General features: G+C 35.7%; 1 protein-coding gene and 1 non-coding gene across 2 annotated transcripts; both read left to right on the top strand.

Annotated features, from left to right (window-relative positions):
* The first annotated feature begins 948 nt into the window (after positions 1-948).
* Positions 949-4,221, top strand: LOC139854224 (uncharacterized). The gene is made up of 3 exons (XM_071843541.1): positions 949-1,357; positions 1,445-2,036; positions 4,218-4,221. Exons 1-3 carry the CDS (start codon positions 949-951, stop codon positions 4,219-4,221), a joined length of 1,005 nt encoding a protein of 334 aa, XP_071699642.1.
* A 5,717-nt stretch (positions 4,222-9,938) lies between these two features.
* Positions 9,939-10,045, top strand: LOC139856512 (small nucleolar RNA R71). The gene has a single exon (XR_011761989.1). It is a non-coding gene; the product is annotated as a small nucleolar RNA R71 (small nucleolar RNA).
* Positions 10,046-14,055: the final 4,010 nt, after the last annotated feature.

Genomic DNA, 14,055 nt, shown 5'->3' with positions numbered 1-14,055 from the left:
TATATATATATATATATGTATATATATATATATATATATATATATGTATATATATATATGTATATATATATGTATATATATGTATATATATGTATATATATATATGTATATATATATATATGTATATATATATATGTATATATATATATATATATATGTATATATATATATGTATATATATGTATATATATATATTATATAATTTATATAATTATATATATTATATTATATTCTTGTGCATAGTTGACTTGTAATTTTCGCTCCGTTGTCTCGTACATTTACGTTCTCTGACTTACCCCACCCCAAAAAGCAAACAACCACCCTAAAATTTGTACATAAATTGCTCATAATTTCGAGTGTATTAAAAGCCATAACCGGCTCCATTAAACTCGTGGCATCTTCCCGAACCTGAGAGTACAACTTTCGCCGACAAACGTCCCCAAAATGCGCCGCCAAGCGCCGCTTCTCAGGTCGCCGGATTTCATTTTTTCTAGTCACTTTCTTCTGCTCTTTTTAGCAGTCAAGCGCAGCTGCTGCCGGAAATTCCTTGTTTACACAAGGCTGTGTTAGATCTCTGAACGTTATATCCTTTTTTTTCTTTTTTCTATAATCTTACTTACTATCTCTATTTGGTGATATCTAGCGCTTTTCAAATTTTTAACAGGCCCTAATTGTTTGTTGGTAGGAAGTATATTCAGCTTTTCATATTATTTGATCTCTATCACTATATTATTTTCTTGCCTATTTATCACTGTATTATTATCTTTATCAAATTTTTGAACAGGCACTTTATATAATTGTCTTGCCTATTTATTTCATTTTCTTTCCTAAGTATTTTAAGCAACTATATATACTAATTTAACATATTCATATTTTTATAGCTAGTAGTCATCTTTTTGGTGTTTAAGTTAATATAGACCCTACACATATTTATGGTTACTTGAGGTCATGTCCTCTTCTTTAGGGGTAGGTAGGCCTAGAGGGGTTAGAGGAGGTAGTAGGGTAGCCACCCTTGGTAAGATTAGAGTGGGTAGTTGGAATATAGGAACCTTGACGGGCAAGAGGATTGAGCTCGTTGATACTTTTCTTAAGAGTAATGTGGACATAGGGTGTGTTCAAGAGACTAGATGGAAGGGTGAAGAGGTGGTAGACATTATGGACTATAGGTTGTGGTACTCGGGTTCTAGGCTAGCACGGAACGGGGTAGGTATCTTTTTGGGAAATCCACATAAGGATAACGTTGTTGACGTGGGTAGGTTTAGCGATATGTCGGTTACTCTTATAATTAAGGAGGAGGCTTTCACGGTCATTAGCGCATACGCACCTCATGCGGGGTTAAGTGATGCGGAAAAGAAGAGTTTTTGAGAATTGTTAGATGAGGTAGTGAGGGGGTGCCCAGTGGATCATCGATTGATTATAGGGGGTGATCTGAATGGACATATAGGAGCGGAGGCAGAAGGTTACGAGGGAGCCCATGGGGGCTTTGGGTTTGGTCCTAGAAACGAAGAAGGGCGCTCAATTCTTGAGTTTGCCATTGCCCACAAGTTGGTTGTTGCAAACCCTTTCATCAAGAAGAGGGATTCTCAGTTTGCCACTTTTCATAGCGGGGGTCATTACACCCAAATTGACTTTCTGCTCCTTCGTAAAGGGGAACTTAGGACGTGTAAGGACTGTAAGGTCCTTCCAGCCTTCACGTGCTCCTCCCAGCATAGATTTTTGGTCATGGACTTAGTCACCCGGGGAAGAGTTGGTAGGAGGGCCAGGGTTGTACAACATAGAATCCTTTGGAAGGACCTACATGGAGTGAAGGCGGAGACGTTTAGAGCGACTGTTACGGAGAGATTGAGTGTAGAAGGGGATAACGTAGCCCCTACTAACGTAGACCAGATATGGAACCGCATGGCATCCATAATCAGAGAGGTGGAAAAAGAAGCTTTAGGGGTGACATTAGGGACATCGAGAGCTAATAAGAGTAGTAGAGAATCATGGTGGCTTAGTGATGATGTCCAAACGAAAGTCGCGTTAAAGCAGACGAGGTTTAGGGAGCTCATTACTTTTGGAGAAGGGACACCTGCAGAGAGAACTAGGGTAGAAGAAAGATATAAAGAAGCTAAAAGAGAAGCAAAGAAGGCCGTAGCAATGGCAAAAGACAAAGCCTATGAAGATTTATATAAGAAACTTGACTCTAAAGAGGGAGCAAATGACATATATAGGATAGCTAAAGCTAGGAGAGGCAGAGACTTAGTTAACGTCAAATATATCAAGGATGTAGCAGGTCAAAGTATAGTGAGAAAAGACCTTATTAGGAAAAGATGGGGAGAGTATTTTTCCTCCCTTTTCGGTAGGGAAAGACCAGAGCGGAACGGGGAACTCAACGGCGAGGTTCGTGAATATCAAAACAACTGTTTCTGCACGAGGATCAACCATGAGGAAGTTAGATCGGCCCTACAAAAAATGGGGAGAAACAAAGCAGTAGGACCAGACCAAATCCCGATCGAGGTGTGGAGGTGCCTAGGAGACGATGGGGTTAGATGGTTGACAAACCTTTTCAACACGACGTTTAGAAGTGCAAAGATGCCTATGGAATGGAGACTCAGTAAGGTTATTCCCATTTACAAGAACAAGGGAGATGCGCAAATATGTAGTAATTACAGAGGCGTAAAGTTACTTAGTCATACTATGAAGCTTTGGGAGAGAGTGATTGAGACGAGGCTCCGATGCGAGACAAAGGTTTCAGAGAACCAATTCGGTTTCATGCCAGGACGCTCGTCGATGGAGGCGATTCGCATCGTTAGAAGTCTTATGGAGAAGTATAGGGAAAAACAAAAGAACCTACACATGGCGTTCTTGGACTTGGAAAAGGCTTATGACTGTGTCCTGCGCGAGCTGATTTGGAAGACTCTTAATGTTAGGGGTGTCCCAAGTAGATATATAAGAACTATCAGAGATATGTACGAGGGGGCTAAGACGCGAGTACGTACGACGGTAGGAAACACAGAATTTTTCCCTGTAGAGGTAGGTTTACATCAGGGATCGGCCCTTAGCCCTTATCTTTTTGCTCTGATCTTAGACGAACTAACCCAAAGGATTCAAGATAACATCCCATGGTACCTTGTATTCGCCGACGATATTGTATTAGTTTTGGATTCCCAGGATGAGCTTAACAGAAGGCTAGAGCAATGGAGGATCACCCTAGAATCAAATGGCCTACGGATTAGCAGACTTAAATCGGAGTACCTTAGATGTGATTTCAAGAAGAGCGAAGAGGAACAAGATGATATAGTGGATGTCCGAATTGGGGATCAGACTTTACCTCCATAAGATTCCTTCAGATATTTAGGCTCGATGCTTCACAAATCGGGAAAGATAGATGAGGACGTGGCATATCGTATTCGAGTAGGATGGTTGAAATGGAAGGCAGCGAAAGGTGTGTTGTGTGACAAGAAGATACCCCTCAAATTGAAAGGGAAATTCTACAAGGTGGCAATCAGACCAGCCATGTTGTACGGATCAGAGTGTTGGCCAATGACGAAAGCTCAAGAGAGGAGGATGGAGGTGGTAGAAATGAGGATGCTTAGGTGGACGTGTGGTAAGACCATGCTAGATATGATACCAAATGGAGTGTTTAGGGAGAACTTGGAAGTTGGGAACATAACCAACAAGCTGAGGGAAGGACGACTTAGATGGTTTGGGCATGTTATGAGGCGCCCACTTTTAGCCCCGGTTAGGAGAGTCGAGACCCTCGCTGTTGGGGGTGTAAGGAGAAGAGGTAGACCCAGACGTAGGTTGGAGGATAGATTGAAGCTTGACATGAAAGAGCTTCTACTGATGGAGGACATGACTTCTGATAGGAACCTGTGGAGGAGTAGAATTAGTGTAATTGAGTAAGACTCGATATAGGCCCTAGAATTTTTATTTTTATTTTTATTTTTATTTTTCATTTTTTTTAAAAGTGTAGTATATATTTATTTTACAACCATATATATATAAATATTACTATATTTTATATTGCTACACTACATATTATATATAAACATATCCCTCTACATGGTATCTGTTTTTGCCTGTATATCTGTATTTTACATTATTGTTTTTATATTTCCACGTCGTATTTACGGTCTATTCATTAGTCTGTATATGTACCTACGTAGCAGTTTTTGTACTTTTGTTTATGTGTATACGTGTATATGCCTCTGTATCTATGTGTTTTTATCTAGGTGATATATAGGGTCCCGTGTATATGTTTGTATATGTATATGTATGTATGTATCTAGGTACATGTATCTAAGTGTATATATGTTTGTCTATATCGGTATCTAGGTATATACTCCTATGAAAGTTTCTATATGTATACGTGTTTAGGTATAGGTATTTATTCATGCTTATGTGTGTGTGGGAGCATATACACATACATGCTTATAGGACTGTGTGTGTGTGGGTGGGTGGGTGTAGGTAGGCGTGTGGTTGTGTGTGTGTGTGTGTGTGTGGGTGGTGTGTGACTGTGTTTTTTGTTTATTTGTATGCCTACTTGAAACTACATATTACTGCGCATTATGTCTTTCATGTTGTCTGTCATACTGTTGTGCATTTCTGCTATATGTGTTTGGTTTTATGGCTACTTTGTATGGTTGCATCTTCCTAGGCGCACATAACTCTTACAGGTACGTATGCCCACACTATCGTATTTTGATGAGCATTCCTGGCCGGAGGTCCTTTAGGAAGCAATCTCTTGGCTCTCGAGTAGAGGGAGGGACGATCTTATCTAGTCGCGGGTTCTATACCCACGGGTGGAGTAGTGACTTCCTTCTAATCTAGGGTTCGAGGAATGATTGTCTACACTCCACCTCCCCCATACCCGACATCTGTGGGATTAGGTATTGTTGTTGTTTTTGTTGTCTCGTACATTTACGCCCGATTTATGTCTCGGTTCCGGTTTCTCGAACGTCTTTTCGTGTGCTTTAAAATCTTGTACTTTGTGTTCCGCGACTTGTAATCTTGTCAATTTTTAGACGTTATTCATCGATAAATTAAACCACTTGGAGTGTAACTTGTACGTTTGAGCATTTTGGACGTTTTCGTCTTCAAATCTTTATTTTCGTCTTTAAATCTTCATTTTCGAGCGATCTTCGTCTTTCATCTTTGCACTTATTTATTTAAACGATTACAACTAAAAATAAGGAAATTACCATTAAATTCTTTACATATTGGAACGATATTGCGTCTAAATATATGATCGTTTTGAGCAATATCAAATATCCCTACACTTGAACGTTGCTTGTCCTCAAGCAATATAGAACTTAAAATAGAACATACTTCACTCGAATCACTTTTTTTATTCTCACACTTTATACATTCAGTGATTTTGATACGGTGGTATAAACAATGATAGTAACGATGTGGTTTACAGTCCCACATGACTATGAAAATTTAGATCCTTAAGGAAATTGGATCTTTATGAAAACTTTTGATCTTTTGAAAATTCAAGCTAGATTCTACCCTAGACAAGTTTTCCGAAATAACCCTTTACCGGTATTTGCAAAATATTTTTGTGAGTTTTGTGGGTTTCAGATTTTAAAATTTTAGCTCAAAACTTGTGGTTTTGTGTCATCCACTTGCTAACCGTGTATTAGGAAAGCAACACTGCCAGTATACTTATCTCGTATATTACCTTTCGGTAAACTACCGTCCGGTTGTAAAGGAAAGCATTGAACAAGCCACTGTTAAGGCAATGTCTAATGACATGAAGATAATCATGGTCCAAAAACATATCGGATGCAATTACTATCCTTTGTAGGAGAAATAGTAAAGATCACCCTATAATTTTTCGGTCTGGCACAAGGTCCTGTCTTCGACCATGCTATGCAACCACCGTTCTTATAGTTGACACCCGATTTGGTTCAGGTGACCTAATGAATTTCGATGAATTCTCGGGATTTTACATTCAATGGTAATGAACGCATTGAAAATAGGTTTACAGAAAACAAATCGGTTTAAATTTGATCAAAATATTTTCTCGTTCAAGCTCAAGTTTAGATATCATTGAATTCCATGAGTTCGTAATTCTCAATCTTTAAAGTCAATCTCAAGGATTGAGTAATATCAGGCTTAAATGCTGATTTTTTAATCTTTAAGGAGATTATCCTTTCTGGGGGTCTGATTCATTAGTCTTATCAAGCTAATTTGCACAGCGCCCTCCCTATTTTACGGGACAGATCCTCTCATGGTTAGGATAAGTCTGACCACTTGGTGACCCTGTTTGATGCTGAGGTCCGTGGATTTCCAGCTGATTTTCGAGAAAACTTTTCAAGGTTTTTTGTTGACTCTACAACTGGTCTGGATGGCAACTTCTTGACCTAAATCAAGAAGCGCATTTCTTTTTCTGAAGACTTTACTTCATTTTAATGATAAAATTGATTCATTGTGTAGATCCATCTTTTCTTTAATTTTCACAATTTAATGGGTAAAACAAATTTATACAGCCCAAAGCAAAAGTACCTACAATAAACTTCGCACAAACATGTGATAACAGTTCATATATATTGACAAATCTCCCCACACTTGGCTTTTTTTTCTTGAATCTTTTTATTCTTGATTTAATCAAATAAATTCATAAATTTGGTAGTTTCTCAGTTTATGTTTTTCTTGAGGCAAAAATAATTTCGGCTTTAACACCTAGTTTTATCGTTCATAAACATATTAAACAAGATTTGAATTCATTTAGTTAAAAAAAATTTAAAATTTTTCACAAAATTTAGAAAATAAGCCAAGTGTATAAACCCGAGAGAATTTATAACCCCTCCCCACACTTGAGGTCATGCAATGCCCTCATTTGCAATGAAATCAGACAAGATAAAATTCACGAGGGCAATTAGTATAGAAAGGGAGTTAAAACCTCTTTAGTTAAAAAGTTGTAACTTAATACCAGTGTTTGAAAATGCGTCTTTTACCCTTATTAGTACATAATATAAACTACAAACATATATACATATTTCTGAAGTTTGGTATATTACCCCACATTCATATAATATTTTTGGCATACTTTAGATCAATAATATTAAAATAATGATAACAAAATTTTTTGCCCCGTTCTTGGGTAAAGCAATTTCGGTTCTACGACCTAGTGTTTAACTCACGACGAATTTTAGAAATTATTTTTTTAACTTAATGAAATAAAGTAAATTTTGTTTTTAAATTCACACAAAAACATAAATTTAAAAAGCATATTAATTTCATACAAAACTAAAAAAAAAAAAAAAAAAAAAATTTCAGAATGGAGGGAGAAGACTAGTTCTTTAGTGTCTGCTAGGAAAAGACCAATCGGGCTCCACCCTCAAAATAATTTGAAACGTATTAAGAAGGCGAGTGGTTAGCTAAAATTACCCTGTATTCATTTATCCTTAAGGTAGAATGTGATGTCATCTCTTTCAGTGATGTTGAACCCTTCATAATAGAATTTAAGTCTATGACCAATCACATTGAAAATACCACCATTCTTTTCATATAACTCAACGTATCCAGATGGAAATGCGTGTTTTACTTCATACAGTCCTGTCCATCGGGACTTAAGTTTCCCAGGTGAAAACTTAAAACGTGATTGAAAAACTAGAACTTTGTCTCCCGGTTCAAATGTTTTTTTCTCTTTTAAGTGTGCATCGTGCCATTTCTTAGTTTTCTCTTTCTTTGACAAGATGGAAACTAAACAGTTTCTTAAATGATCGTCTTTTTCATATACTGCTTTATGAACCCTATTGTATAATTTTCTCATGGATTTCGTAAGGGTCACATCGTCAGGCAGTTTACCTATGGGCTCTTTGTCAACCACCCCGCACTTAGTTGGATTAAAATATTTACTATTTCCCTTAACATCATTAATTGTCACAATACTAGCACAAATGTTTACGGAACCTACGGGTGTCGGTGGTGTTGACTTAGTGAGTATATCATCCTTAAAATTTCTTGTGGCTTCCTTACTGGGTTTATTAGAAACATCATATGTGGTCTCTACGGGTTTCGGTGAGTTGTTCGAGAAATACCTAGTCTGAAAACTAAGTTGTTTTTCCCGGTCCCTAAGAGTTAATTTTCCATCCTTAATATCTATCAAAGCACTTGCAGTTGCAAGAAATGGTCTACCAAGAACAAGTGGTATATCTTTATCTTCTTCTAGGTCAACAACTATAAAATCTGCCAGAAAATCAAGTTCACCTACTTTGACTATCAAATTTTCAACAATCCCAACAGGGTGGCTAACAGATCTGTTGATAAACCTAACACCCATGTTGGTTGGCTTAAGGTCACTTAAGTTTAACTGTGAGTATAAGGAGTATGGCATTAAATTAATACTTGCACCTGAATCAGCTAAAGCTTTCAAGATATCTGATCCACCTACTTGGCAAGGAATTGCAAATGGTCCTGGATCACCTAATTTGGTCGGCATTGACCTCTTTTTCAGAATAGCATCACATTCCGTGTTTAGAAAAGTGGTGGATGCATGCTCGTGCTCTCCCTTCCGTGCCATTAGATTCTTAATGAATTTGCCATAATTGGGCATACTCGCAAGGACATCAATCACAGGAACATTTACACAAATATCGTTGGTATTATTCAAAACATTAACAGTTTGTTCCTCCAGTTTTTCAGACTTAATTCGCTGTGGATATGGGATAGGTGGTCGATACACATTCAGTTTAGGCGGGGATTTCACCTCATCCTTCATTTTCACATCTAAATCATCTTCCTTTAACACAACCTTCAATTTAAGATTAGGAGACACGGTAGTCTCCACTGTCTTCATATCCGAAACATGCAGATCCGAATAAGGTGTATAGTTCGATACATCAGATATGTCAGACATCACAAAGTCACCATACTCCGTTGAGATGGTGTGAACCTTAACCTCATCATTTTTCCCTAATTCTGCATCTTTTAAATTCTCCATCTCAATCTCTTCATCGAACTCTTCATCATCATAATCATACCCGAGTGGATTTGTATAAATCGTCTCATACCCCTCAAAACTAGATATGGCATTGACGTGTGCATAATTAGAACTCTAGGGTTCTTTGTTCTTCGGATCACTTCGAGTGGCACTAGTATTCACATGTTCATTTCGGGTCGGTCCATGGTTCGAGTTAACTTGGGTATTTGATGGGAGAGTACCCGGTGGTCTCTCCGATAGCAACTGCAATATACGTCCTACATTCCTTTCTAAATTCTGGATTGTAGCTTGTTGATTCCTCATTTGTTGCTTCATTTGCTCTTCATTTTCGGTTGATCGCTTCATAAATCCTATCAAAATTTCTTCGATTGTAGGTATCTTCTCCATTTGGGGTTGATTCGATTGCGAGTATTGGTTTTGAAGTAAAGGTTGTTGAAAATTTTATTGAGGTGGAAAGAGAGGTTGGTTTTTATTGTGAAAACCAGGTGGTCCATTTCTTTTAAAAGTAAAAGTTTTCGGGTTTTGGTACCCAGGGTTTTGGTACCCAGGGTTTTCGAGTTGATAACCAGAACTTCCTCCTTGAAAATTGCTTTGTCTTTGATTAGCCAAAAAATTAACTTGCGCTACTGAGTTCATTGGCCGATCATTGACATCACAATCTTTCGTGAGATGTGGTTGTCTACAGATTTCACATCCTACTTACAAAGCTAAAACCGTTGAATTCAGTTTCTCTATTTCCCTTCCAAACTTTTTGAATTGATTCGACAGTGAAGCTATAGTTGTATTGTTGTCTTCATTTTCTTCAAGGCTTGCCACCGTCCTTCTAGGTTGTTGATCTCTAGACGGTGTCCATTCAAAAGTATGAATTGACATGTCTTCCAACATATCATACACTTGATTTGCTAATTTGTACATAAATACTCCTCCAGCGTAGGAATCTAATATACCACGAGTATGTTCATCAATACCACGATAAAAAATTTGTACTATTTGCCCCTTTTGCAATCCATGTTGCAGACAATTTCATAACATTCTTTTTAGTCTTTCCCATGAATCATAAAGAGTTTCATCCGACTTTTGTTTAAAAGTGGTGATTTCAGTTCTAAGCCTTTCGGCTTTTGCCGGTGGGAAAAATCGGGTAATGAATTTATCTCTTAATTCGTTGAAAGTTGTGATAGAATCAGGTTTTGATGCTTTCAACCATGCTTTTGCGTCTCCGAATAACGATTATGGAAAATTTCTTAACTTAAATGCATCTGAAGAAACGAAAGCATGTTTTATACAGTTCACATAAATCTTCAAAAGCTTCTAGATGTTCTATCGAATTATTATTAAGTCTTCTGTCGAATTGGTTCTCACGTACCATGTGCATAAACTGCCCCTTGACTTCCCAGTTTTCAGCCTCAATTTCAGGTCTTCTTATACGTGCAAGAGCGAGAGGGGGAGCAGGTATTCCACATTGGTAGGTCATTTGGATCAGGTGTTACTTCAGCCATTTCTTCTTTAATGATGATAGTTTCAGGATCAGTTTTGATTTCTAGTTGACCACTAGTGTTTCCTACTTGTTTTTTTTGATATTTTTTGGTGTTTTCGGTTTACTAGTACTACCTAATTTTTTTTGTTTTTCCTGTTTTAATCTTTTGATCAAGTCTCTTTCAGGTTTTGGATTAAGTGTAACGAGTTTAGGATTTCCTGAACGGGTCATACAATTAAAAAATTGTATGTAGTCTTGAAGGATTTATTCACTAAGTGTATAAACATTGAACTTTCTTGAAAATGAATTTTCACGAAAGGATCGAATAACTAAAAACAAATAAAAACCTTTGAACAAACAGACGTTTTTCCAATTTTTCCTCACGTTTCGAATAGCCAAAAGATGTAGCAGGTAGCCAGGACCCTTTAAATCGGAAATCCACAACTCGCCACTAACAAATCCAACTATTACTATGAAGCAGAAAAATTATCTATTTATTTAACTGCCAACTGTCCCCGACGGCGGTGCCAAAAAGTTGATGTGCGTGATCGTGTCCTTTTATTTTGAACGGATTTGGATTGAATTTATTACATGAATTGGTTGTGATTATATGGCGTTTTTATGATTTCGGATTGATTTCACACATATAGGCAACTAGTCCCATTCGTATAGTAATATTTTATTTGGTAAATCCGGTTCGTTCTACAGAAAAATGGAGTTTTCAAGTGTTTTAATCGTTAAAAGTTAAACTATTTAAAAGGGGGATTTTGGATTAGGCTTTAATTATAACTAAACGCAATTTAAATTTAACTAAAACGAAATAACTAAATTAACGAAAATAAAAATACAATTTATACTAATTTGACAAAATAAAAGAAATAAGGTTTTTCATGGCAATATAGTAAAATAATAAAAAGTAATTAAAATTTACAATTAATATGTTATACTGTACATTCTTCAACTTTGATTCAAAAATTATTAACTATGCTCACAGCGATATACAATCGTTTCCATACAAATTCAATTACATATTCTGATATTGACGGATCAGAATCCAAGTCAAGATTTAACGGGTGACATCATTCTTAGATCTCTACATCTTTCAAAGCTATACTTTGACTTCAAAAATGTGAAATATCCTTTAGCATTGTCATTACTGAAAATATTCTTGCAATCCCTTTTCAAAGTATCCAGTTTTACCACACTTTCAACCAGTCAACTTCGACTTTTCAAATTAACCTTATTATAACCTTGACATATACGTTCTTGTTACTGGGGAACCTTTCATGTTCCACCACATTAGTAGTAAATTTACCAACAACTTCATTGATCTGTGACCTTCCGAAAAATCATTATACTCATTGAAACCCCATCATGTACTCACCTACATCTTGTAACAATAATTGCCATACCAACTACCGGGAATTAGCAATCAGTATTTTGAATTTCGCAGCAATTCTACGCCAACAGTTATATATATACATATAATGTCTATCTTCTAGACTTACGTACTTCGAATGTGAAGTTTCTGAAAAACACCCCAAACTACGAAACTAGTTCTCCGAATTTTGAAAAAATGCTGATGAAGCAGCAAAAACTGTAAACGACCTTAACAGTCAAAAGTTTGATGATAAAGAATAGTATGGTGGTAAAGCTGAGAAAAGAGAAGGTTTGGAACTAGAAAACGGATTGAGCAGACCATGAAGGTGGCTGTGGACAAATCACAAAGACGAAATCTACCTTCAAAAAATACAAATGATTCAGTGTCTGCTGAAATCCTTAGCAAATACCTTGCTCCTTACTCTAAAACCTTTGCTGACAATATTCTTCATCATCATCTTATCTTAAATATTCTAAGATATCATCGTATCTTCCATTATAAATATCCTCCATATTTCTGAAGATATTTTCATAACTATTCTTATCTGAAATCATTCATCTCTTCGCGCTATCTGTGTTACATCATAAAAGAAACTATTTTAGTTTTTAAAATCTGAAAAATTCAAAAAATGTATGTTTTAGAGTAATGTTGGGAATTGAAGCATGAGTTAGTATAATATAATGACACTTGATCAACGTGATTATATTACAGTAAGTCATGTTGAGTTTCTAATGGAACGTGATAAAAGTTCATAGATCATACCCTCATCATGAACCATATTACATAACTCTTTCATTCTATATACTCTCTAAATATATCAAGAAAATATATTTCTTGATGATTCGGTCTTTTCTAGATATTCTGGTAATTTGACAAATCAAGATCATGCCATTACAATTTCTTTCTTAGAACATTAAATATGTTCATTTCAAGATCCATACCTACGAATTCTGGACCATTACTCGCTTGACTTGAAGTCGGGAAGAGAAAACGAAAGCATGAAGCTCCGAAATATAAAGGAGAATATAAACCCAATAACAAACCCAAAATTACAAACCGTGTATATCAATGCGTATAGAAATATAAAGACAGGGTAGAATGAAAAACACTATAACCCCAAGGTAATGGTAGAAGAAAATAACTTCCTCTGGTGGTAGATGAAAAAGAAGAATGACAGATATGAAAGTTAGGAGTATATCAAGAATCAGAACTGGTTGAAGCATTTCAAAATCTTTTGAAAGTATGAAATAAGGAAGAAGATGTAGGAGTGGTGAAAATAATAAAACGGAAGTGATTAATTTATAGCGAAATATCAGACATCGCAATCGAGGCAGATTACGCATTTAATCAAAGGAAATCCTAATTTCCGCAATTACCGAAGAATCAAATCTTATTTAGATTATGAAGATTTTCTATTCCTTAAATTCCGAAAATCAATCGTTACTACATCAAGAGTTAAAACGAATCTATATTCTCCATTTCACTCTATTACGATAACTTCCCTCATACGCTTCGAGTAATCGGATTGTTTTGTCCATATTATTCAACGGTGATAAAATTCTATTTATCAACTCATATTCATCACGAAAATATTTTTATTATTAGCCATGACGACCTCACTCAAATTTCGGGACAAAATTTCTTTAACGGGTAGGTACTGTATGACCCGGAAATTTCTGACCAAATTTAAACTTAATCTATAACGTTTCCGACACAATAAGTAAAGTCTGTAATGTTGAGTCATGAAAGTTTTGGAACTATATTCATGTAATCAATTATTCTTTGACTATTCTTGAAGATTCACGAACAATATATATATATATATATATATATATATATATATATATATATATATATATATATATATATATATATATATATATATATATATATATATATATATATGATTTTAAGTTATTTAATAAACGATAGTAACATTCGAGTATTGATTCGATTGATATTTAGATAAGTTAACCAAAACGTTTAAGATGAACCAGTAAAACACTAATTTGCTACAGTATTTTTGAATTGCTACAGTACCCGAAAAACTACAGTGTTTTCGAAAATCACTATTTGCTACAGTAAAAAAACTTTGCTACGGTAAATACTATTTCAAAATGAAAATGTATATATGCATATGTATATACTACGAGATGATGATTTATAGAAGCAAATAACTAAAACACTTAATTGATTAAAGCTACACTTCGAGTGACATAGTTTATCAATGATTAAGTCTAATTATTGACAAAGGTACGAGTCACG

Source organism: Rutidosis leptorrhynchoides, chromosome 6 (assembly GCF_046630445.1).
Source record: "Rutidosis leptorrhynchoides isolate AG116_Rl617_1_P2 chromosome 6, CSIRO_AGI_Rlap_v1, whole genome shotgun sequence".
In the NCBI taxonomy this organism is placed as follows: domain Eukaryota; kingdom Viridiplantae; phylum Streptophyta; class Magnoliopsida; order Asterales; family Asteraceae; genus Rutidosis; species Rutidosis leptorrhynchoides.
This window is presented reverse-complemented; position numbering and strand designations above follow the sequence as displayed.